Source organism: Panthera pardus, unplaced genomic scaffold (genome assembly GCF_024362965.1).
Source record: "Panthera pardus isolate Hobbes unplaced genomic scaffold, ASM2436296v1 HiC_scaffold_12, whole genome shotgun sequence".
Taxonomy (NCBI): Eukaryota; Metazoa; Chordata; class Mammalia; order Carnivora; family Felidae; genus Panthera; species Panthera pardus.
The window spans coordinates 15,048,206-15,075,288 of record NW_026526677.1 but is presented as its reverse complement, the minus strand read 5'-3'; the positions used below and the strand labels follow the sequence as shown (position 1 = coordinate 15,075,288).

The window sequence follows — 27,083 nt, the reverse complement described above, 5'->3', positions numbered from 1 at the left end:
GTGGCTCAGTCGGTTAAGCATTGGACTTCAGCTCACGTCATGATCTCGGGTTCATGAGTTCCAGCCCTGTGTCAGGCTCTGCCCTGACAGCTCAGAGCCTGGAGCCTGCTTCAGATCCTGTGTCTCCCTCTCTCTCTCTCTCTCTCTGCTCCTTCCCCACTTGTGTGCTCTCTCTCTCTCTCTTTCTTTCAAAAATAAATAAACATAAAAAAAGTGTTTATTTATTTTGAGAGAGAGACTGCTCATGCAAGTCGGGGAGGGGCAGAGGAAGAGGGAGAGAGAGAATCCCAGGTAGGCTCCACACTGAGGGCAGCACCTGGCATGGAGCCCGATCCCATCACCCTGAGATCCTGACCCGAGCTGAAATCAAGTCAGACACTTAACTGACTTACAGTTGTAAGTTAACTCAGTTGTTACAGTTGTAAGTCAGTTGTAACTGAGTTACAATGTATAAGGTCACAGGCAGAGAGGAGGGCTCAGAAGCGTGGGCCACTGAAATGACTCAGTGAAGTCACTTAGGGTTGGAACCCGGAAAATCCCACTTGTGTTTAAAACCCAGGGTTTTCTCCGTAAATTACACATCAGGAGCTGCCCTTTGGGTGTTTATAAGCGGCAGGTGGGAGGTGTATGAAGAGACAGAGCATTGCGGAGGAAGAAGGAATGAAGACAAACGCCGAGGCAAGGAGTGCCCAGAACATGCGCTACAGTTACAGTGACTGTTTTTGTACCATGAAATTCAGACTACAATCCTTTCATGGATTAATAGGTATCTCTCTTTATCCCTCTGTAGGGAATTCAGGCCCCAGGAGGGTGTTCCTTCTTGAATGGATAGCCTCACACCTCCGAACAATGTGACTGAATTTTTTCTCTTGGGACTCACGCAGAATCCACGCTTGCAGAAAATACTCTTCGTGGTCTTTTTGTTCATTTTTCTATTTACTGTGCTTGCCAATCTGCTCGTTGTCATCACCATCTCCCTCAGCCCCACACTTTCCGCTCCCATGTATTTCTTTCTTACTTACTTGTCTTTTATAGATGCCTCCTACACCTCTGTGACCACCCCCAAAATGATCATCGACCTGCTGTATCAGAGGAGAACCATCTCCTTGGGTGGCTGCCTGACTCAGCTCTTTGTGGAGCACTTCCTGGGAGGATCAGAGATCATCCTCCTCATTGTCATGGCCTATGATCGCTATGTGGCCATCTGCAAGCCCCTGCACTACACAACCATCATGCGACAGGGGCTCTGCCGCCTCCTGCTGGCGATGGCCTGGCTAGGGGGGATCCTGCATGCCGCTGTGCAGACGCTTTTCATGGTCAGCTTGCCCTTCTGTGGTCCCAACGTCATTGACCACTTCATGTGCGATCTCTTCCCTCTGCTGAAACTTGCCTGCAGCGACACCTACAGGTTGGGAATGGTGGTGGCGGCCAACAGTGGGGCCATGTGCTTGCTCATTTTTTCCATGCTACTCATCTCGTACATAGCCATTCTGAGGTCCCTGAATTCCCACGGCTCCGAAGGACGACACAAAGCCCTCTCAACATGTGGCTCCCACTTTGCCGTAGTTGTACTTTTTTTTGTGCCTTGCATATTCACCTACATGCGTCCTGTGGTCACCTACCCTGTGGATAAGCTGGTGACTGTGTTCTTTGCAATCCTCACTCCCATGTTAAATCCTATCATTTATACAGTGAGAAACACAGAGGTGAAAAATGCCATGAGGAGTCTGTGGAAGAAGAGAGTTAGTTAGGCTGTTCATAATGCCAAGGAAGTGATGGTATATATAAATAGGGAAGACTATATCTGTCATAAAGTATGAAAGAGAATCAATAAATTTTGCAGATGGCTGACAGAAAAAAAAGTCCCACATACTAACATTTATTAAACACTCAATAGTGGCTAAGCCCTTTGATAGGTGCTTTTGATAGTTTTTAATGTATTTTACCAAAGCGTCAGTGTTCGTAGATTCAAGGTATGCAATGGAAAAGACGACTATAAATCCCAAGTTTGGTTATTATAGAGTATGTTTTTCTCCAGAGTCTTACTGTTACTTTACCAAATTTTTCATACATATGTTACTTGGATGAAATCGTTTTTTCCATAGGACTTTTTTTTTTTTTTTTGCTTCACCTATGGTGAAACAGAAAATAGAAATTCTTAGGTAGATATATGTGGACGGGACAGTTGGGGAGTGAAACTGCTGATGTTTTTTAGCCCTATGAATGTACCAAAGGCAAAAGGGAAAACACACACAAAAGGAAGGGAATAATTCATAACCTAGTTCTAGTTTAGGGTGGTTTTTTTTTTTTTTTTTTTTTGGCATAAAAAATAAGCCAGAAATGTTGAAATCACTCTGAATTTGGTCTCATCTTTAAAAATACCCTTATAAAAAAAATAAAAAAATAAAAAATAAAAATACCCTTATGACTCATACTTTATTTTTTTAAAATATTTTTTACTATAAAGGAATTTTTTTCTTTCTCCTTACCAAAACCTGAGCCATTTGAAACAACAACAGTAAACATTATTTTATTTAACCTTAACAAAAGGACATATGGTTAGGTTCTAAAGCTTTTGTTCGGGAGGTTGTGATACATACATTTATATTAAATGAACATTTTATTACTTATCAGGCATATTCAGCTCAGGTGATTTATCCACATCCAAAATCGGTAGTTCCAATGTTACTGTCCTCATTTTACAGAGAAGCAAATTGGTGACAAGAGAGGTTTACTAATTTACTTGCCTCAGGTCACACGTCTACGAGTTTCAGCTGCAACACTTGAACACGGGTCTTCCAGATCTCAGTCCTACTTTCTTTCAGATAAAACACAGTCGTCTGAAGCATTTATATCTATGGATAAGACATTTTTCTGCAGGTCTTGGTCATTCACTTTGTCCTTCAAGAAAGACGGTGTCAAAATTGGTTGTAGCCTTGTCTTGCATATAGAGATACGTTTACGCAATAACACTCTTCTGTGCACATGGAATCTTCCGGGTCATTCTCTTCCACTACGCAGCACTTTACGAAACAAAGCTTCTCTGACTGTAAGGCTCCAACTTGTGTTACTTCCCACAGAGGTCCCTTTCTCACACTCGCAGGTCATCTGGACTTGCATCTTAATTTGACTGCATGGTAATGCCAGAGCACGGTCTATCTTTTCTCGGGGGTGACTGTGTGTCCTAGTTTATGCCTGGCTGTCTCAAATCATAAGGCATAGAACATTTTCCCACAAAGTCGAGGCCCGGAAGATGATCTAACAGCGCTTAATCTATTAAAAGGGATCAAGTTTGCAATTGCTGGTGGCAATTAAGCACAACAGACTCAATTAAGCACAACAGACTCCAGGCCAATGTGTGGTTCAGTTTGACAGGAGACAGGGGTAAGAACAGGGAGAGTATTGAGTAAATGTTTCTACATTGAGACAAAAGGGGAGATTGAAAGAGGGAAGCTACAGCCAACGATTGTGTCTTAGGGCTGTGCCACGTGAGAAGATTAAAGAGGCACAGATTATAAATTGTCAACGGCAAACTTGACAGGCATTAAGACCTGAAAGGAGAAATGTAAGACGTCTAAGACTGTCTCCTGTTGTCAGGAGACTGTTGAGGGAGGCTTGCTGGTTTGGGAGTAATTTCAAGGAATGTTAAGGTAATCCTTTGCAAAGAATCTCATCATCGAGATTCTCTCATGAAGGCCAAGTGCCGTCTGATTATTTCTGATACTTAAAACAACAGGAGGGAAAGAAGTATATGTACTCTGAAAAATTAATAAGACACATAATGGTCGTATCTGTTGTACAAGGAGACTTTGGTTTATGTGGACTTCGGTGAGACTATCAGGCAATAAGTGAGGGGAGTGAGCTAACTTGTTGAAGACCAACTGTGACGCACACATTTTGATAGCGCTTTACGTGCTGTAAGTCTCTTTATGCAATACGTTTTATTCGATGGATCTTTACACTATGCAAAAAAAAAAAATGCGATTCAATAAGGGTTAAGTGTCAATATCAAGACTTTTAGGCTCTGCCTCCTCTACTCTTCCCACTTCCCACTATTCCTTGCTGGCATGAAGTGAAATAACCAAAACGAGAACTACTCATTGGCCACATTGTGAAGATTGTCCATGAGGCATTTTTTCCCCCTTATTTGGGGGTCACTTTCTTCCCTTCAGCCTTCCCCTGAGACTGGTTTCCCAGGCTACCTGTACTCTCTTGATTCTCCTTGTGTCTGAGAAAAGCCACTTGATGATCTCATGTCCACAGATGTATTTCCTTTCATGGACATCATGAAAAGTGGGATGTAACGGGCTCAGGAAATGAAATTCAAATGGTTGCATTTGCAAGACAGTGAATGAAGTATGGGCGAGAAAGATATTTGAAAGAAAAACAAGCAATTCAATCGTTGAGGAGACTGATAGTCTGGGCATGAGGGTAGTGTTGTCAAGCACTTAATGTCGTTTCTCTAGGGCTTTTACAATCGCTGTTCCATGTGTGAATATTTATTGCTTGAAAAATAACTCCAAAGTCAACTCAGTTTAGGAAATTCTTATTTCCTTTATTAAAAAAAAATACTATTTAATTCCCACAGTGTGCCAGAGAGTTCTAGGGGCTTGGTATAAGACGTTGACTAACACAAACAGGTTGTGTTTGTGTGGAACTTAAATTACAGTGGGGAGCAGATGGTTAATAAGCAAGTGAACAAATGAATGAAAAATGTAATTGTGTTGGTAATAGGTATGATGAAAAACATTATATTAAGGAGGTGGTGCAGAAGAGAACTGGATATAGATGTGTGTACTTGTTCGTAGCACAACTAGGATTTCAGTCACGCTCACATTTAACCACATTAATTACCTTCACCCCTTTCTTTATGTTTTCATTTTATTATTTTTTTTTTGAGAGGGAGAAAGAACATTCGCGTATGAGTGGGGGAGGGGCAGAGAGACACAGAATCTTAACAGGCTCCACACCCAGCATGGAGCCCAACGCGGGGCTCAATCTCATGACTCTGAGATCATGACCTGAGCCAAATTCAAGACTCAGATGCTTACCTGACTGAGCCACCCAGGGCCCCCCACCTTTCTTTTTGTAAGTAAGCTTTTTCATATGCTTTTGCAAAGGGTAAAATATTCTTCGCTCAGGTAAAATCAATTTCTTGGGGAATAAAAATATCTTACTGTTTTTATATATAAAGCACAGATATACATAAGGTACATACATAGATAATATATCTGTGGTGTTAAAATTTTAGTGAGGGTAATTAGAATGTCTACCACGGTGCCTTAGGAGGGCAGTAATGAAAAATAAAAAGATTGAGAAGCTTCCCCTAACCTACATATCAAAGTGGTTAGGTAAGAACATGAAGTGATTCTAAGATGTTAGTAAAAATAATCCAAGTGCGGAAGATGGCCCATCACCTTTGTGGGTCATACTCAATAAAACTGAGAGACTCTTCCTTTTCTGGAGACTTCCTCAGGAGACTGTTGTATTCTGTGTACTATGTTGTAAATGTAGCATATTGATATTTTTCACTATTGAAGGTGGAAAAAGAATGAAGGCTATCATTCCAAATATTTCTAAATTGAAAACATGTTATTTGAGAGTACTATTGTTATGAAATGAGAAAGAACTGAGTCCTTTTTTTCTGGCTGAGGTACATTGTTTAAAATCCTTAATAATGGCAACTGTTCTGCAGTTAGGTGTGACAATTTTAATAATAGTCTTAAAAGATGAAGGGGACACCAGACTAAGTAGTGGAAAAACTTGGTTCCAGGATTTGCTAGGTGTATTGGCTTTTCTTCGTCTAGGTTATTAGGCAGATGGATGGTTGTGTGGCCATTCTGTTACTGAAGAAGAGAGGTTACATTGGGAGCAGATAATTGAATGGTTAATACCAGGATCTGGGGTTGTGCTTGTGGAGCATCAGCCTGGCCTGTCTCCAGTGAAGTTCTGCCCCAGAGAAAAACAGATCCTTGTAGGGGTGGATAGGAATTCAGTGGTACGGTGATTAGCTCCCCAGTCAGTAGAGACACAGCCTCAAGGGGATGCAATTGGAATGATACAAGTCTGCACACGTGGAAATTCTGTGCCATTGGAAAATGGCGCTCTGCCCTCTTAGCTCAAGACTATTGCCCGAAGGAAAACATCTTATTAATAGTGTTTCTTCTAAGATGCGGATTGGAAACTCTTTACAAATTAAGCTCAAAATACAGCCAAATGGCAGGGACAGCTCCATGCATGATTTTGTAAATAGCTTAGCTGTCTTTTTTTTTTTTTTTTTTTTTTTTTATTTGGCAACCTTTCTTATTTAGATGAAATTTGAGTTTCTCTGCCATCTACAAGGATTGTTTCCTATTTAAATTCTTGGACACTTAGAGCATCTGTTGTAAATCTTTCATCCAAAATCATGAGAAACTCTGGTCCTATAGAAATAGCTCCCCATGAAATGATTAGACGATGTGTCTGCAGTGCGTGTCCTGATTTACTTGCCTGTATGCTTTGATCTGCTCAATGGAAACTCTAATAGGTCATGATTTGTAGCTATTTTGTAGATGAAAGTTCATGTAAGTACATCCTGGGTGGGGCCAGACTTTGGTTACCCTGACATTATCCTGGAGAATTTACTTGTACAATCTCTGCCTTCTACCTTCTGGAACCATCGGGTAACTGGCTTTTGGAGGTCACAAGGATGACATCAGGTCAAGCACTGAAGGTGACTTCAACAAGTTACGTGAGTATTAAACATGTTCTTCTTAATTTGAACTACTCCTTTGAAATTGTTGAACTAATTGAATCATTTTTTACACATGTACAATAATACTTAAAATGTGTCAGTAGTTCAACGGTTTTGTCTCTACATGCAAATTTGTGTCTTCAGAATGGAGAGCCTTAACCTATCAACACTTTTGATGGGATTTGCTTTAGTTTCTTTTAGCAAATTATCAAAATGTAAGTGTCTGCCTAATCCAAGTCATGAGATTAGTAACTATGAGAGTGTATTTATGTTTTAGGGATGTGCTCTTAGGAAGGGGAGGAACAGGAATAGCTGGTAAGTCTAGGATGGTTTTAGAGAGATTTTTATGTTTCCTTTTTTTCATGCAACTCTGTGTGTGTGTGTGTGTGCACATGAATACACATATATATGTATATATTACACATGTTTCTGCTTTCTTCTTGTGCCAACTGCTTTTAGCCTTGATTTTCCAATAACCTTTGAGAACGAATTTACATGGTGCTTTATTCCCGATTTAGTTTAATGATACTTCAAATGTTTGGTTTCATTTTTTCCAGTGTTTATTTTTGAGAGACAGAGAGAGAGAGAGAGAGAGAGAGCACCAGTGGGGGAAGGGCAGAGAGAGAGGGAGACACAGAATCTGAAGAAGGCTCCAGGCTGTGAGCTGTCAGCATAGAACTCGACGCGGGGCTTGAACCATGAGACCATGACCTGAGCCGAAGTTGGATGCTTAACCTACTGAGCCACCCAGGCGCCCTGTTTGGCTTTCAGTTTTAATGTAAAGATGAATTAGATTTAAAGAATATATTTATATAAAACATATATTTATATAAGCACATACACATTTATATGTGAGCAGCTCTGTCCAGTGCAGGGTGTTAGTGTTGGTGCTGAAGGTGATGCTGATATGATTTGCTCGGGGATGGGGTCGTGAAATCAAGAAAGGTTCTTCAGGGATTCAGCCCCCTCCCACTGGAAACATCCCTAGAGAACGTTAAGTTTTGTATCTACAATGGTATAGTAATTTCCAACCCATAGAGGTGCTGTTGTAGATAATTCCTTCTCCACTCATCTCGCAAGGAAAGCAAAATGAATTAGGAAGACTTGCTGACAAAAATAATCCTTTTAAAGCTCTTAATTAGAGACATTCTACTGATGATGCATATGTTCTGGGTACAGATATTCTGAGAAATACGGGGCTATTGATTGCTCGTTAAAAAGGACAACTCAGGGACATCCATAAACGCATTTCTTGTGGTCCAGGATTTTACTGAAGAAATTATTCGGCTCCATAAGACATTCACACACTTAGAAACATGAATCAGCCATAACTTAGATTCAAATACAGGTTCTATCATTTATTAACTGTATAGCCTTACACAGGTTAATTATTCTGTTTTTTCTCAGCCATAAAATTTGTCTAAACAGAGCCAGATGTGAGAATTAAATGAGAAAACATGTATACGTACTAGCAAAATACGTGGTATGCAGCACATGCTAAATTATTACTATTATTTTGATATTTTGTGTATAGACTATATATCTCTACATCGATATCACAGTGCATATAGGGGAGCCTGGGTGGCTCAGTCAGCTGAGCATCTGACTTCAGCTCAGGTCATGATCTCGCCGTTTGTGGGTTTGAGCCCTGCATCTGGCTCTGTGCTGGCAGGTCAGAGCCCGGAGCCTGCTTCGGATTCTGTGTCTCCCTCTCTTTCTGCCCCTCCCCTGCTCATGCTCTGTCTCTCCCTCTCTCTCAAAAATAAATAAACATTAAAAAAAATTTAAAAAAATTTACATAGTAAATTTACTTTAGCCTCATCTGGAGACCAATAATATATTTATTGTTTAGGTCATTGATGAAATTCTATGAATGATTGATTAAATGAGAATTAAAGTAATGTATGATTTTTTTACCTTATCATTTGGTTAATATAATCAAGATTGATAATATTCAGTGTGAGTAAAACTGTGGGAAAAACTACTCTTTCATACACTGTTGATGAGAATGAAAGATACTTCAGGATTTTGAGAGAACAGTTACAGAAGCAATCGAAATTCAACATATGCATAGTTTTTGATCCGGTGATGGCATTACTAGGAATTTCTCCAACCAGGAAGTATTCAACCAGGAAACATTCAAACCAGAAAGTAAAAAAGTCAGTAAAGTGACGTCCAGTGCATCATTGTGTATAGGACAGAATACTAGAAATAGCATAAATGTCAAGCAAAAACAAATTGGTTATATGAATCATAGTACAACCATAAAATAGAATCACATGCAGAAGTTAAAATGTAGGAAAATTCATAACTGTTGATAAATAATGCCCAAACAGTTCAATTAAAATTTCAAGAATATTATTATATTTTATATACTTTTATATAGAGCAAAACACATAAATGTGCACATAGAATATTCCTGCATAGAAATGCACATCTGAAGAGAGTGAACTACACTATCAATAAAGGGTCCAGTAGGGCTTATGCTTGGGAGTGGTCCTTTGACTTTCAGCTTTCTATCACTCTACCTCTCCATACGAAATATTTTCCAAGGGCTATATCTTACTTTTGCAATTTATAAAACTTAAACTGAGCATTTAGTAGAAGTATGTGGATACTTCTAATAAAATCTAATATCATTTACTAGAAGCCTGTGTAAACATGTGATCCAAAGGCAGAGGATCTGTTTTAAAATAGTTTGTGGTCAGTAGCCTTCCCCTCATTCTAGGAAAAGAAATAGAGATCCTGATCTAAGCCCTTTACATTTATAAAATCATTTAATCCTTACAACAACCTTTTGGAATAGGTAACATTACCTTCCCACTTTATAGAAAATGGAACTGAGGCACAGAGAAGTTGTCTGGCCTATTTTATGTACTCAGAAGTGAGAACTGACTGTAGTGTGGAAAATCAGGAATTTTACATAGGTCAAGTTCTTACTCCCTACTCCCAATTGAACTCCAGTTTAGCTAGGCACACCTACTCAAGGCATCTCATAACTCAGTTAGTAGGGGTGTATGTGACTAACTTTTATGAGACACCAAAAATATCACAAGCATTATAATAAATATTTAACAAACATCTACACTATAATTTATTTAATATTTTATCCCATCTTAATATTTATAAATGTAAATATCAAAACCTAAACTATAATGCTAGGAACTTATTATGTTTAATACAACTCTGAAAAAAACCCCGTGATTTAAAGACCATGTGTAACTTCTGGTTGATTACATCCCTGGCAGGTCCAGAATGAAATGTAGGTTTTTGTGATGTCAAAGTTCACATATTTTGGCTATGTACATTATGTTTTTCCTTTCTTCATGCCTTGCTCATGCTGTTCTCTTTCCTGTTGACTTTCTTTATCAAAAACTTAGAAGTTTCTAAATTCTCATGTCAAGGCTTAGATCACTTAATCTTCTTTGAAATCTATAGATCATACTGATAATTTCCCTTCTGGAACTTACATTGTATATGCATCATTTCAGGAGTGCTCATTCTGTTTCCTTCTTTACAGGTAGGGCACCTCCTCTATCCCTCACAGTTTTGGACATGTTATGGAATGAGAAATATGTACTGTCTAGGTAATCATTAGAGAATTGAAGCAATGCAGTTTTTCACTTCTTTGTCTGAATAGTCTTTTAGCCAACGTATTTCATAGGAACACTGGAAAAAGAAGGCATTATTACAAAGAGGATCTGAAAGCGGTGGTTCAACATTAAAGTGCAAATCCAAGGTAGGGCTCCACTCTTGGGATTGGCTAATGTATGTCTAAGAGTAGAAATGAGAAAGCTGAAAGATGGGATATATGAGCTTAGATGCCAGAAGGATAGCAGCCTGGCTCTGACAATGGCACTCTCTCATTTCTGGAGGCAAGACGGGCACCAGTATTGTTTGGGGTTGAATCCAATTTCATGGATTTAATTAAATTTAATTAAATGACTAGAGTGTACACAGCACAGCATTAGACATTTGTGGAAATAGAATAAATTAGCTATCCTTAAGAATCCACATAGGGAGATAACACTGACATGAAATTTTAAAAAAATTGGCCAGGAATACAGCTGAATTACCACTGATATGTACCCTAGCTGGACATTGTAACAAATATCCAGAATGATGGTGGTGAAGGGGGCATTCGGGAAGAAATGAGGCAGGAAGGAAGAATAATAATGGGTTTGTTGATAATAGATGGCATGGGCAGAGGCAGGAGGAAGACAGGAGCTTATAGGAACAGAAAATAGTCGTGAATATTTTGTTAGTGCTCCCCAAACATTCTCATGCCTGGTACTTCCTTTGGTGCTTCTGAAAGCATTGTGAGGCAGGGTATGGAATTCTTAGAGAGGCTGCAGAGATGGTGGTTAGTATCCTGTGCCATGGACTTGGTCACAGACATACGAAAGTGTACAACTTCTCTAAGCCTTAACCACTGCATCAGAAAACCAGGCTAATACGGGTTCCTGTCTCCTATGGCTTTTGTGGGAATTAAAAGAAAAAAATCAGGGGCGCCTGGGTGGCTCAGTTGGTTGGGCGTCTGACTCCGGCTCAGGTCATGATCTCACGGTTCGTGACTTCAAGCCCCGCGTCGGGCTCTGTGCTGACAGCTCAGAGCCTGGAGCCTGCTTAGGATTCTGTGTCTCCCTCTCTCTCTGCCCCTTTAATGGCTAATTACATTGTTTTCTTTTTGCAGGGTTGAAGGTTGTCCAGTGTGTGAGTGCCAGGAGTGGGACAGAGAGCTAAGTCTGCTCTCTCTGAACCCACGGCCTCTCCCACCACACTAGACAGACATGTGTGTTCTGGCAGTAAGAGATGGCTTTGACCGCTGTGCGAAGGAGGCATACAAAAAATGAGGTTGATTAGTATGAGGCGAGGCCTTGAATGTCATACCGAGTGTGTATTAGTGGTCAGAAAAGAAATATAACAAATTTATAGATTTTAAGACAGAAGGGGCATGAGTCTCTATTCTAGTGTATTATGCTTTAAGATATTTTAAGTCCTGAGATGGCCAAAGGACATCTTACTTGGAAGTGGGAACATTTAAGGCAGGTAGGAGGCAAGCTTCTGTGCTTGAGAGGGACAGAGTCCCTGAACTGCCTCCTTTGAACCCCTAGCATTCCACTCATCTACCACAGCTGCCTCCTCCTCCAGATGAGGAAACAGAGGCCCAGAGTGGTGAGAATGTGACGACACATCTTCAGAGATAAGAGGGATAATTTGGAATGAAACCCGGCTACCCTGATTCTGAGACTATGTTCCTTATACACTATTAGGGCTATTACAGGACTTTTAAAGTTCTGAGGTGGAGATTGGGATTAGCCCATACTGTAGATTGGGGTTAGCCCATATTGCAGATTGGGGTTAGCCTATCCTGGAGATTGGGGTTAGCCCATACTGTAGATTGGGGTTAGCCCATATTGCAGATTGGGGTTAGCCTATCCTGGAGATTGGGATTAGCCCATACTGTAGATTGGGATTAGCCCATACTGTAGATTGGGGTTAGCCCATATTGCAGATTGGGGTTAGCCTATCCTGGAGATTGGGGTTAGCCCATATTGTAGATTGCAAACAGTGCCTTGGCAATTGTGTACCTTGTTTAATAAAAGGAATAATATTAGGAATGTGTCTTTGGGGATTTAGAGGAATCTTAGAGAACCTTATTTATATTCCCCATAGGTCTCTAACATATTCCTATCAAGTGGCAGACAGCCTCTGCTTAGGTAGTCATAGCAAAGAGAAGTTTACTACTGGAACAGTGCTTTTACCATATCATTTGGTGGCAGTGACACTTGTATATAGCTGACTGAGGCCACTGTTCACTTCTTCAGTGGCATAGTGTAATGGTTAAGAGCTCGTGTCTCAAAATGAGATTATATGGATTCATAATCCTCACTCATTTTAGACGAGACGCCTACTGACTCCAAACATCAGTTTCCTCATCCTCAAGATGGGATTTATGATAGCCTCCAACTCATGTGATATGAAAAATAATTGCAATAATGCATGTAACAGACTAAGTACCTTGCTGGTACATAATGAGTAAAAAAAAAATAAATGAATTGTTTTATTGATATTTTGGTTATTCTTTAAAATTCTTTGTTTCGCCTGGGGCACTCCTTCACAAGGAAAAATGGAAGGAATGATTTATACTAGTTCAGGCTCACGTGCAGGGGTGATATCAGCTAAGTTGGATCGGGGTCTTCCTTGGGCAGAGAAAGAGGCACAGTTTTATTTTCTTTAGTCAGCATATCTGGCAAATTATTAGAGTCTTGGAATGTTAGTTACAGTTAATTAGTTGTAATTTCTAGTTTCAGGATTGGATTATATATAATTAGAACATGTTCTTTATGGTAAAATTGTCATCGAATTTGTTGTTGAATTTTACTGTAGGATTTATTTAGTAAAATGAGCACAGAAAGCATAAATTTATCTCACTGATTTGTTATGATAGCGAAATATCATGAAGCAAATGTCTCTACCATATCGAGCACTTGATAGACTCTTAAGAGAAGAGACATTGCTTGCCGTTGCTATTGATTTTGATCCAGGAAAAGCCAGATTTGAATTTGGTTTCAATGTTTTCTAACGGTGGGAACTCAGTGTCTTATTTTTCTACTCTTTGAAGCCTCCATATCTTATCTCTAAAATGTAGAAAATGTCTCATAGGGTATTCCACTGCCTGAGACATGGTGGTGATTCATTGCATATTCACAATACGTAATAATAATCCAGTTTGAGAAGATAACATGTACATGGAAAGAGGATAGCTTTTAATAAGTGGGGAGTCCTTGGGATATGACCTAGCTGGTAGGCTGTTCAACTTAGATCATTCTAAGTGCTCACTGCATATGTGGAAGAAGTGAAGGAGAATTTATGTGTTCTTGGTTGTTGGGTGTGTCTAGTGATAAATGAGTGTTAGCTTCTGGCTTGAAGTTACCAAAAATCAGAGGCTGAGAGAAGGCTTGTACGTAGGTGGTTTATTCTGGAGGCAGTGAATGGGGAGAGTGAAATAGGGAAGAAAGGCAAGTTAATCCAAGATTGTGGTTAAACTGGTTACCATTTATTCTTTGGCTTCTATTTATGAATGGTCTAGGATTTCTTTCAAGTATGTTAATCTCTTCATATTTCCAGGTAGGAGTATGCGCCAGAACGATAAGTGGGGTTTTCCAAGTATCTCAAGCAACACATATGGGGACAGGAAACAACAGATGTACTGGGGAGTGAAGGTGTTGGTGGAGGGATCAGTAGGATGGAGCTCTTGTCAGGCTAAACTGTTAGCAGCTGGTTGCTGTGTCAGTGGCTGGAGAAAAAAGTAGGTCAAGAAGGTGTAAGACACTGTAAGACACTGTAAGACAGTGAAAAAATTGTCCAGCACACTCAATGATTACTAATTCAAAATAGTATTCTTTTGTAGATTTTCCAGCTCAGTGTGGTGTGCTTATCTCAGCCCAAAGTAAATGGAGAATCCAAACAATGCGACTGAATTCATTCTTTTGGGCATCACAGAGAACCCAGAGCTGCGGAAAATGCTCTCTGCTGTGTTTCTAATCCTGTACGTGTCCACGGTTTTGGGGAACCTACTCATGGTGGTAACCGTGATCACAAGTCAGAGCCTGAGATCACCTATGTATTTTTTCCTCACTTCCTTGTCCCTCATGGATGCCACCTACTGTTCTGTCATTGCCCCCAAGATGATCGTGGACTCCTTCTCCGAGAGAACTACCATCTCCTTTGAAGGCTGCATGACCCAGCTCTTTGCGGAGCATTTCTTTGGTGGTGTGGGGGTCATCCTTCTCGTCGTGATGGCCTATGACCGCTACGTGGCCATCTGTAAGCCCCTGCACTACCCGAGCATCATGAACCCTCGGGTGTGCCGCCTGCTGCTGGGAGGCGCCTGCGTGGGGGGGTTTATCCACGCAGCAATACAGCTTCTCTTCATGTATCAAATACCCTTCTGTGGTCCCAATGTCATCGATCACTTCATGTGTGATTTGTTCCCATTGCTGAAACTCGCCTGCATGGACACCCACGCCCTGGGTCTCTTAGTCATCCTCAACAGTGGGGTGATGTGTGTGACCGTCTTCCTTATCCTCGTGGCCTCCTACGTGGTCATCCTCTGCTCCCTGAAGTCTTGCAGCTCTGCGGGGCGGCGCAAAGCCCTCTCGACCTGTGGCTCCCACCTCACTGTGGTCGTCTTGTTCTTCGTGCCCTGCATTTTCCTGTACGTGCGGCCTGTGGCCACTTACCCCATCGACAAAGCAATGGCTGTGTCCTTTACCATTGTTGCACCCATGTTAAACCCCCTGATCTACACCTTGAGGAATGCAGAGGTGAAAAATGCCATGAGGAAATTGTGGGTCAAGAAGGTATAAGACACTTCTATACAAGAAGGTATAAGAAACAAACAACCTGGGGTGTCACTAATTTGTATGCGAAGGACAAATCTTTCCTTCAAGGACAACGAGGTTTTGTCCCTCCAACATTCATCACAATCCATTGGGCACACAGCAGCCGATGGCATCTTTTAATATGCAAATCACACTAAGACACTACAATCACCCTATTTCCCACCTCTCCAGTACATTTTATACTCCATCACTTTTCTTACTAGATTCTGGCCACTCTTTTTTCTTTTTTCTTTTAAACCTGTTTTTTTTTTTCTTTTTAAACAATTCAAGCCTGATTTTCAATAATTCAAGTCTTGGTTCAGGGCTTTTGTTTGTTCTTATTCTGTTCACTGCTGGACTTCTCTTTTCCAGAGATTTCGCTTGGTGGGCTCCACCTCATTTTTTCCATCTTCGGATGAACTCCCACATCCTTAGATAAGTCTGTCTTGATGAGTTTCCCTAGTCATTCTTCCCTCAGTTACCTCTTCATTCCTGGATTCACTTTACGTTTCTCGACCTTGCCTCATGTCAAGAAGGAAAGAAAAAGCCCATGAAAGCATAATAACTTGCTCTCTAAAAAATTTAGGATGATCATTTTTCTATTTTAATTATAGAATTAAAGAACTGGAAAGGTCATAACGATATCCCTAGCCTTACATATTTGTAATGTGTATGGTAATTTTCCCCGTATCAAAAGCAGGTCCAAAACCTACATCTTCTCTTACAAAGGGGAGAGCTGTTCTTACCATTTGTGCTGAAATTATTACCTGTCAGTTAGATTTCACAAATTCCTTCTCATATCTGCCCTATGGGTTCCTCAAATTAATTCACGTTAAATACCTTTGCTCATTAAACATATTTCTTAGGAGCTCAGTGCCTGACTTTTTAAACCCTAACATCTGAAACAAATATTGATCTTACTACTTTTTTATAGGGATTTGCTGTTACTAGTGTAGTTTGTAAATTTCATATGATTATGTAAAATTGAAATATGATAAAATATGAAAATTCAATATTATTCATGATGCAAAGGCATAGCAAAATAGGGTAAAATGGTGCTTTAATTTGAAAAAGAGTATATGCCTAAAAAGCCCTTGCAAGCATCAAATTTTGGGGGCAACATTAGGTGGACTTTCTTCCTGTTTCATTGAGAAAAATTAAGACATCAGAATACTTCCACAGACTTGTGACTATACCTACCAATCTGTCAGCACCTGTTCAATCATATGCTACCTTCTTACTCCACTAAATACATTATCTGTGTTCCTGTCTGAAGGCAACCAATCTGTGCTCTGGACTTCAACTCTTTATCACTTACATAAAGGCATCTCTTTTTTCATTTCCCTTACGAATGGATCATTTGCATCAGCAAAGAGGCAGTCTGATATCTTTCATTTTTAAAATAAACTATTCCCTTGATCTCATTTCCTTTATCAAGTACTACTGTTTCGTTGTCTCTTCTTTGTAGCAAAACTTAAGCGATTCTGTAATGCCTGTTTCCCATTTCTCCCTTTCCAATCTCTTTACATCTTTTTCAGGCATACTTCAGGACCTAACACTAAAAATGCTCTTTTCAAGATCACCAGTGACATCTGTGTCACTCGTTGAATAGGCTTTCCTCATTTCTCATCTTATGGACTCCATCACTGAATCCAATCTTCCATGACATATTTTCCCTACTTGACCTTGACTCCCAAATTACTACCTCCAGCTCAGGCTTCTCTCCGGAGGCTGAGATCTGGAAACCCAACCTCCTTCATGGCATTTCCTCTTGAATGACTAATAGATTCTTTTCCCACCTCTAAATCTACTCTATTCACAATATTCTATATTTCAGCTGGTGGCATAGTTGGTCTCTCTTTCTCATACCCCCGTTTATCAGGAAATTCTGTTGGCTCTATCTTCAATACATACTCCAAATTCACCCAATTGTGATCTCTTTTGGACCATTTTCTAGTTCCTAGCCACTTACATCTTTCACCTGAATATTTGCAATTCTCACCCACTCTTCTCACTTCCTTCTTGGCATTCTCTGCCCTATTGCTCTATTGTCAACACAACACGCAGAAATATCCTTAAACCCAGAAGTCAGACAATAGCCATACCTTTATTCAATACTCTGAAATGACTCTTGATCTCACTCAGGTTAAAAGCTAAAACCTTTTGCAATACTAACAATCAAGTGGACATAATCTGACTGCCCTCTTATTACTCTCAACTCCTCCCTTATGAATAAACCCTCGCTGACTCCTCTGGTTACTCTGGCATCTCTCTGTTCCTCTTACTGGTCATTTACATTCTTGCTGCAGAGTCTTTATGTAGGCTATTCTCTCTGCCCAAAATACTTTCTCCCAGTCGTCTGCATGACTAACTCACTTTATGCTCCCAGACGGGAAGAACTTCTGTTTTTAATTTAATAATAATATTTAAATAATACATAGACCTGGGCAAGCAAGGCTTCTGGTCTTCATTCCACACTTGGAAATGTCTTCTGTGAAGTTTTCTAGGTTCTCTAGTGTCTGGAACTGGGTAGTGCCTTCTGGTGGGGTACTCCAGCTGGACCTGATTGCATGGGTCTCATCCTTGTTTCCTCCTTTGGGGTGCTCTTTGGCTCTCTGTGCTACCCATGACACCAACCAGATGCCCTAGAAACTCTGGATTCTATACTGTACTCTATGAAGTATCCTAGGTTTTATGCCCAGGACCTTGGTTCCAGGAGGGCATTATGTCAAGCAAGAGGCATTATTCCAATATACAGAGGTTCTGGAGAGAATAAGAAGAGATAGATTCTGGATATGAAGAGGAAGACAGATGTTTACGCATCAGGAAGAATCTTTCTGTGTCTAACTGGACAATAAGCAAATCCAAAGTACCTCTTTCTACCCTGAATTCTAGAATTCTGTCAATAATTCACTATATCTAACACTGACCTGTGAATCTTGTAATATACTTTTGAATCAAACTATTATTATTATTATTGTTATTATTACAGTAAAACCTTGGACTCCAAGTAACTTGTTCTACCAGTGTTCCACAAGATGAGCAAACATTTTTAGGAAATTTTAATTTGATAAACGAGCGATATCTTGCAATATGAGTAGCACGTGACACCAAATATCACATGGTCACAACTGAGCCAACGGTTCTTGAAATTCACTTTGATATACGACAAGTGCTTGGATCATAAACATGTTTCTGGAATGAATTATGCTCACAAATCAAGGTTTTACTCTATTATTATTATTATTTCATAAGAGTATTTACCTAGGCAGGGGTCCTGTAAAAAAATATTTGGCTGCTCTGCGCACCCTAGATGAGACCCTGATTTTAGAGACACCAATTTCTGTGATGAATTAATAACACTTCTGCAAAAGACTGAGAAAGTGCATCTTTGTGGAAATTGATAAACTAATATTAAAATTTGTGTGTATGTGTAGCTATGTTTGAACAGCCTTGGTAATAAAAACAACATGAGAGAAGTAGAAACGGGACTGGATCTTCTACATATCAGAATATACCATAAAGCTCTGCTGTGTAAATATTTTGCTAAAGGCCATTTAATAGAGAATTCTAAAGAACAGAAGAAATGGTCCAGTGGTTAAGCCATCTATCTTTGGAAACTTGGTATAATTTTTGTAATTTAATAAATGATAAAGGTGGAATTTTAAATCGGTGGGTAAGATTGGTCTATTGGATCAATTCTGAAGGGGCAAATTTCTAGTTTCTCTCCCTCTTACCTTGTATCTCCCTCCCCCCCCATTTCATACATCTCTTTGTACCTGTCTCTATCTCTCTCCTCTGTCTTTTTTGACTTGTACAGTTTCTTTTTTAATTCACAAATTAAATATTTGCACAAATAACATGCTTATTATATTATCTGTCCCTTTCGATCTTCCCACTATTATTTCAGTGTTATCCCACTCAGTTTCTCTAATAGAATCAAATAATAAGGATTAAGCAAAGCGAGGTATGGAATAAAGTAGAAGATGCCAAGTGTGGTTCAAAGAAGCAACCAGGATTCCAGGATTTAGTTGCTGGAGTTCTGCTGTTGAGTCATGTGTTTAAAAGATTGTCTCCTCCAGGAGTGTGTTCCTGGTCAGATGGTTCTTCTGGTTGGGAAAAGTCTCTAAAATGTCAGTTAAAAGAAAATAGCACGTGCCCATTAATACCACAGGTGAAGGTGCTTCTGCACATTCACTTTTCTGGCAAATCACTTCAATTCTGCTTCTTTTTGTCAGATGTGAATAGACATAAAATTCGGTAGGACACAAAAGTGTGTAGAACAACAAACTCCTTGGTATGGACCCTCTCTGAAGGGATCTCATGAGCTAAGTCCAAGTTTCCCTCAAGCTTCAATCCCAGTGCTACATACTCTGAAGGATTAAAGTAAGCAGACCTGTCATTCCTTCTTTTAAAGAACTGTTTATTTATTTATTTTGACAGAGAGAGACAAAGAGACAGAGAGAGGAAGTGCAAACAAGTTGGATCCCAACTGTGCTGACATCAGAGAGCCTGATGCGGGGTTCAAACCCATGAACCGTGAGATCATGACCTAAGCCAAAGTCAACACTTAACCAGCCTTGCCACACAGGTGCCCCCTGTCATTACTTCTTTTAAAAAAAGTAGAAAGAGAAACATTCCTTTAATCTCTAAAAATTGTTTTTAGTTTTAAAGTCATAACATATATCGCTTAGGTATTCAGACATAAAAAAAGAAGATTTTTGATGAACCCACACAGCTTTGCACATTATTCATAAAATGTGTTATTCCTGAAAAAGCACTTGTTATCTAATCCTAATCCCAACACATTACAGATCCTTATGAATTGATGAGCTTCATCCCAGAACTCAGCTCTTGTATTTAGTAAATACACAGGCATTTTGCTTGAATCCTGCACAGAGATATTATGTTCCATCCCAATATACATAGTTTTCTATTCCTGAATATGAAGGGAAATCAAAGCATCTTCAAATGGGAACCCAGGAGAAGTTAAAAAAAAAAAAAAGAAAAAAAAAACTTTAATTGGTTAGGGACATAAAGGTTTTGCAAGTACCTGCATAAATCACATCACAGATAACTGTGTCTTGAAAAATCATACTGATGGGAAATTTCCAAACCCTGAGGAAAACTAAGAAGCAATCCTACAGGTTCATAGCCTCTCAGGGAAACTTCTTTAAATCCTAGCTGGAAGTCAAGGAGGAAACTTTTGCTTCTTTATTTTATTTTTTTCCCTGAGGCCATGTTGAAGACTGCTTGAGAAGCATTGGGGAACACTCTCTACCTCGTCTGCCAGAGACGCTCTTCTTCTGTCTCCTAGATGTAGAAATAAGACTTGGAAACATGCTTCACATTTTGGCCAGCCATTGAATGGACTTTTCTCCATAGAGTATAGGTGATTGCCATCACCAGAATTTTCAAGAAACTGATAAATGGTGAGATTTGTGATTCACATGTGTGCATTTTCAGAGAGAATTTTACTCGTTTTACTGCAGCAGTAAATAATAATCTGGATCAAAAATACAGTGGGTTTAGGAATTAAGGGGGAATAGTTAATCATGGAGTTTTAATCTATTCTTTTAATATGTAATAACCATGTATATTTAAAATTTACATGCAAATGTGATTGATATGCACATATAAGTACATAAAAACATATCTTAAATTTACGGTTTGTAATATAATTATAAAAATCTACCTATAATGACAACCTTACTAATAATTCCTCATATAGTTTTAAATATACATTTCAAAATTGAAACAAGCATTTCTATTATTTTCAGAAAGATTGATGCTAGATTAGTTTTGTTGCAGAATGAATGGGAAGGAAATAGTGGACAATGGGGTTAGTGGGGCGGCACATTCCGAAGGTCACAGCCCCAGGAAATAGTCCACAGCCCAGTTCATGGCCATGAGAGTCCCTGAGCAATCTCTGGTGTACGTCCAGCACATTACAAAGTGTGGCCATCAAGAAAGGATGGACTTTGGAATCTTTGGGAAAGTTTGGGCCCATGATATGGGTATTTATGAAAAGTTTACAATAGTTAAAAATTTTTAGTTTAAGAATCTATGTCATGTTACCATGTTAGTGCCACCTATGCAAATTAATGATACTGGATAGTTAATAAAACTATCCTCATACCCTGTCTCCTTTCTCTGACGGTTAAGGTGATGGAAAATATGGTGATATGGATTTTAAACTTGATTTTTAATTTTAAATTTTATATATTTATGTCTAGATACATATTGAGAATAAAAGTCTATTTTTGAATGATCACTTCTTGATTTTAAAATTTTATTAAAACATCTGTACAAATGGGCAGAGTTATTATACTACTTTTGTTTTTCTCATTTCACATTGATTAGCATTTCATTGACAGCATCCTGCGCTATTTGTAGTAGTTTGATTTACAGAAGCATTTTCCTATTATTGACCATGTTGGATATTTCTAATTTTTCACTATTATAAATGACACATAAATGACTATTATAAATGATATGACATCGTCTTCCATAATAAAAGTTACAACACCTTAATTTAAGCAAAAACTAAATGAGCAAAGGGGAAAAGAGAGAGAGAGGCAAACCAAGAAACAGACTCATAATTATAAAGAACAAAGTGATGGTTACCAGTGGGGAGGTGGATGGGGGGATGGGTGGAACAGGTAAAGGGGATTAAGGAGGGCACTTGTGATGAGCATAGGGCGATATAGGGAGTGTTGAATCACTATACTGAACATCTGAAACTAATATAGCACTGTATGTTAACTAACTAGAATTTAAATAAAACCTAAAAAAAAAAAAAAACCAAACAAACCCAAACCCAAACCCAAAATACCTTAGCTAAAATAAAGATTCAGAGGTATTTCAAGCAAAAGAAACTACAGGAAATCATTTGTTTTAACTCCTACCCTTCCTGCAGGTAAATTTATTATTTCTATATTAAAAATGAGCCAAAAAGTAAAGTATTCAGTCTACCGACTTCTGCGCAGTATTCAATAATGCTACCGTGTTCTGATAGCTCATTATAGTATCTTGATACATACTTGATACTTGAGCATTCAGTCTGGAGTATTCACAATGTATCAGATAGTATAAATAAAGTATCAGTTCTTGGGGGAACCCTAGTAGAGCTGGTTGAATATATCCCACACGATATGTCTACCAGAACATGTGAATGTGACCCTATTTGGCGGGGGTGGGGGAGGGTCTTTACAGATGTACTTGAGTTAAGGATCTCATGATGAGATTTATCCAGATGGGCCCTAAATCCAATGGCAAGTATCCTTGTGAGACAGAAAAGGAGAAGACAGAGATACCGAAGTCCCAGACCAAGATGCAGAGGAGAAGGCTATCTGAAGAGACAGAGGATAAAGTCACGCGAAGTCTAAGACAGAGAGTGAAGCTGTGCGCCTATAAACAAAGAATACTTGGAGCTGGAAGAGGCAAGAATGGATTCTCTCCTAGAGCTTGTGGAGGAAATGCCCTGGTAACACCTTGAATTTTTACTTCTAGCTTCCAGAACGATGAGAAAATACATTTCTGTTGTTTGAAACAAACAGAAAAAGTGACACCGCCTTATTTCACTTTTAGAATAATTTTTTGTTTAGGGTGGGAGTGACTACTATAAGGAATAAAAACATGTTTATGATTCTGGAAATATTTACAAAAATATTTTCCAAATGATTCCATAATGAGAGTTTCCCTGCGATTTTAGAATTAATATAATTTTAAAAACCAACACCTTAAAGACACATTTTATCTCATGATAGATTAAAGTTTTCAGCTTGCTTTGTGGGTGTAAACACTGCTTAAATATCACTCTGATATCAGTATTTCACATCTTCCTTTTGGATTATACATTGCAAAACATATGCATAATGACTATGTCATTTGACTCTTGTGAGCCATCAGCTTGAACAAGCGTTACTAAATCTATTTTATGGAAGAGGATGCTGAGACTTAGTGGTTTTATTCAATGACACATGGGTGTTCAGCAATGAAGCTGTAATTGCTAGTTTTTTGACAGCAGAAACTGAATATTTATTTATATTATTAAAAAATTTTGGGGGTCCCCTGGGTGGCTCAGTCGGTTAAGCATCCGACTTCTGCTCAGGTCATGATCTCGCGGTTTGTGAGCTTGAGCCCCAGGTCGGGCTCTGTGTTTACAGCTCAGTGCCTGGAGCCTGCTTCAGATTCTGTGTCTCCCGCTCTTTCTGCCCCTCCCCTGCTCACGCTCTGTCTCTCTCTCCTTCAAAAATAAATAAACATTACAAAAAAAAAACCAAACAAACAAAACACTGTCATCTCTCTTCTGTCAGTAGCTCTGGGGCTTGTTCTTACCATTTATTGTAATTTTTCTCCTATGATCCTAACTACATAAATGTTGTTATGTGTCTCACCTTTTCTGATTCTCACAAGAATCCCATCAATAGGCATTTTTATATATACCCAGTTACAGAAGTAAAATCAGAGTCTCTGAGAATTTTAAGTGATTTTTTTCCATCACACGATATAACTGAGTAGAACAGCCTGGTCTGTATGAATCTGGAGCTGATGTGCTTCCTCATTTCTTTCCTGCTTTGATTCTGGGATAAGCTGATCACTGCTGGATCATGCATTGATATTCTTTACTTTTTAATAAATGGTTGTTGACTGATCCAATGACCTTCTAGTGTTTGATATTCTTGTCTTCTTAGTGACAGCTTGTAGCCAAATATCAACTTTGCAGCCCAGGCACTATTTAGGAATGTCTAGTATGCTGGAAAAATAATGGAAATAGTAATCTTAAAGTAAGAGACAACAGATATTCGTATACATGGTTGTATATTGGTTAGCGTTATTAACATTGTAAACTGTTTTGATTAGCTCTAAGAGACGTTCATAAAAATCAGCTTATTTTTAATTTGCCCAATAAGACCCATTATTCTTTTATTCACCTGTTTAATAAACATAGATTATGTGTATATGTACATACATATACGTAAGGATGGATAAATTTCTGCTATATGTGCAGGTGAGGACATAATCATTCTTCAAAGCTGCGTCTTGCTATCGAAAATGAAGTCAAAAGTTGGAGGAATCATCTGGATGGCTTATGGAAAAGATTTCTGTGGGTAAAGTGCTTGGGTTTTTAAATGAGAGAGTAGTAATTATGATTGGTAAGGACTGCTTAATCTAAGTGACATTTTTCCTTTTTCCAGTTTGACCCACGTCATAATCCTGTGAGATGAGCAGGCAGGTTATGTATGAATATCCCTACTTTACCATAAAGTCACATTCATTATCAACAGATATACTTTGGCAAGTTGTGCTTAATCAGATTGGAGCACTTTGTATGATTAATCAGCAAGTAATTAATAAAGCCCTAAGATTCTGGCAATATTCACCGTGCTGTTACTGTTCCTTACTTATGTGATTGTTATCAATTTGTACCTGCAAGTAATTGGGTCATTACCTTCTGATTCTACACTCATCTGTTCTGTGTCCTTCATCAAAGGGCCTCCTTCAAACATGAATAAGGAAATCAGAAGGTTAAAACCTCTACAGGTGGATGAACGTTTGAAAGGCCACCCTGCTCTGTGTTCTTGCTAGAAAAAGAAAGTTCTTACTCCTTTCTGTTGACACAGTGGATGGAGTTGGGGGTTAGTGCCAGAGTTTCTTTGTTAAAATCCCAGACCTAGCATCTGTCATTTGCTAACCTTATCTTTGTAAGCATGAGCTTCCCATCAGTAAAATAGGGAAAAGAACTAACACGGACTGTTTCTTGGGCAGTAGGCCCTGAACAATTGTTTTTCTTGTATTATTTAACTTAGTCATCATGGCAAGACTCTGAAATAGGTACTTTAAAAAAAACAAAAAACGTTTGTTCTTATTTTAAAATGATGAATAAAAAAACCCCTCAACTTAACACATGCATACTTGTTCTGTGTTCACATGGAGCTTTCTCATGTATCTTTCTCTTTTATAAGGAATGAATGAACTCATCTTAAAGGCCAAGTTCATTTCAGATGTTTAAAGAAATATTTGGTGAGTAGCCATGATTTGCAAGGACCTCTTAACCTGGATGTTATTTCTTCTTCTGTTTGCAGATCAGGCAGACTCCTATCAGGGATGGCACACAAGTCCCCTCGGCTCCCATTCCATCTCATGGTGGACATGATGACCACATTGTCATGGTCCTTTCCTCAGAACCTGGATGTGCTTCAGAACCCTTGCCAACAGTTCACTCCTGGAAGCCATTGCTAAGGGACCCAAGTTGGCAGTTGAGATAAACTATTTCTCTACATGTGGATACCTCCATTCTTACCCCTTATTGGAACTCTGGCTATTTTAAAGTATTTAATACTACCTTTCTCCTCCCCAATTCTGCCTGACCGCTCACTACCACCTTCAACAAACTTTGACTTTTGTGTGAGTCACAGTGACGCCAGAAACATAGAAGATAATTTTTCGTGTGATGCACCAACTTCTTACTGACTGTTGCATTACTGTCCGCTGGTCCGAGACAAATTTTTCTTTCTCATAATTGCAGATTACACATGCTCCTTCTGGCGGCTTTTAGCTTTTCCTTGGAAATCATGCGAAACCAAAGCTTTGTAACTGAGTTCATCCTCCTGGGGCTTTCGCAGAATCCCAGTGTTCAGAAAATAGTATTTGTTGTATTCTTGTTCAGCTACATTGCAACTGTCGGGGGCAACTTGCTAATTGTGGTGACCGTCAGCAGCAGCCCAGCACTCCTGGGCTCCCCCATGTACTTCTTCTTGGCTTTCCTGTCCTTCCTCGATGCCTGCTTCTCCACTGTCATTGCCCCAAAGATGATTGTGGACTCCCTCTATGAGAGGAAAACCATCTCCTTTGGAGGTTGCATGACCCAGCTCTTTGCTGAACACTTCTTTGCTGGGGTGGAAGTGATTGTCCTCACAGCCATGGCCTACGACCGCTATGTGGCCATCTGCAAGCCCCTACGCTACACAACCATTATGAACTGGAGGCTCTGTACCATTCTGATGGGTGTAGCCTGGACAGGGGGTTTTCTGCATTCCATGATACAAATTCTCTTTACTTTCCAGCTTCCCTTCTGCGGCCCCAATGTCATTGATCACTTCATGTGTGATTTGTACCCATTATTGGAGCTTGCCTGCACTGACACTCACATCTTTGGCCTTTTGGTGGTCGCCAATAGTGGGTCTATCTGCATTATAATCTTCTCTCTGTTACTCGTCTCCTATGTTGTCATCTTGCTCTCTCTGAGAACCCATAGTCCTGAAGGGCAGCGGAAAGCCCTCTCCACGTGCGGATCTCACATTGCTATTGTGGTCTTGTTCTTTGTCCCTTGCATATTTGTGTATGCACGACCTCCATCTGCTTTCTCTTTTGACAAAATGGTGGCTATATTTTACACCATCCTAACTCCCTTGCTCAATCCTTTGATTTACACTTTCAGGAACAAGGAAATGAAAAATGCCATAAAGAAAATGTGGAACAGAATAATGGTGGTTTGTAGTGACAAATAAAACATTGAAGTTTACAAAATATTGTAAAGAGTAGAAGAGTCAAATTTTCTAGACTAAGCCTTTGTGTGTTTGGGTCTGTTTGATAGGAGCTAATGTAATGCAATAAAAAACCCCAGTAATATGGGGTCAGGAAAAATGTTTTCACACTTAGATCACTTATCGACTCTGATTTGGTAACTCAGTATCTTCATAGTAAAGTAAAAGCGTTGGATATTATGTTTACTTAAAATCTTAAAAAAAAAAAAAGATTGAAGGGAGAAATTACCTATCAGACCTGTTGTCCCTCAGCCCATGCTTTGGTAAGTCTTTGTGGAGGCATGACAAAAATATCTTAAGAGGTTAGAAACTTAACACTATTTCAAATGAAAAGAAGTTTATGCGTAGGGCAATGATTTCAGTGATTGAGGAAGAAAGTCATGGGTCGAGTGGAAGAGATCAGCGCATTCTCAG

At 39.3% G+C, this 27,083-nt stretch overlaps 3 protein-coding genes across 3 annotated transcripts; all 3 read left to right on the top strand.

The window, feature by feature from the left end:
* The first annotated feature begins 824 nt into the window (after positions 1-824).
* On the top strand, positions 825-1,751 carry LOC109245267 (olfactory receptor 140-like). The gene has a single exon (XM_019412571.1). It carries the CDS (start codon positions 825-827, stop codon positions 1,749-1,751), a length of 927 nt encoding a protein of 308 aa, XP_019268116.1.
* Positions 1,752-14,184: 12,433 nt separating this feature from the next.
* LOC109245268 (olfactory receptor 4C6-like) lies at positions 14,185-15,105 on the top strand. The gene has a single exon (XM_019412572.2). It carries the CDS (start codon positions 14,191-14,193, stop codon positions 15,103-15,105), a length of 915 nt encoding a protein of 304 aa, XP_019268117.2. The 5' UTR covers positions 14,185-14,190.
* A 10,592-nt stretch (positions 15,106-25,697) lies between these two features.
* LOC109245269 (olfactory receptor 4C15-like) lies at positions 25,698-26,633 on the top strand. The gene has a single exon (XM_019412573.2). It carries the CDS (start codon positions 25,698-25,700, stop codon positions 26,631-26,633), a length of 936 nt encoding a protein of 311 aa, XP_019268118.1.
* The last annotated feature ends 450 nt before the right edge of the window (positions 26,634-27,083 follow it).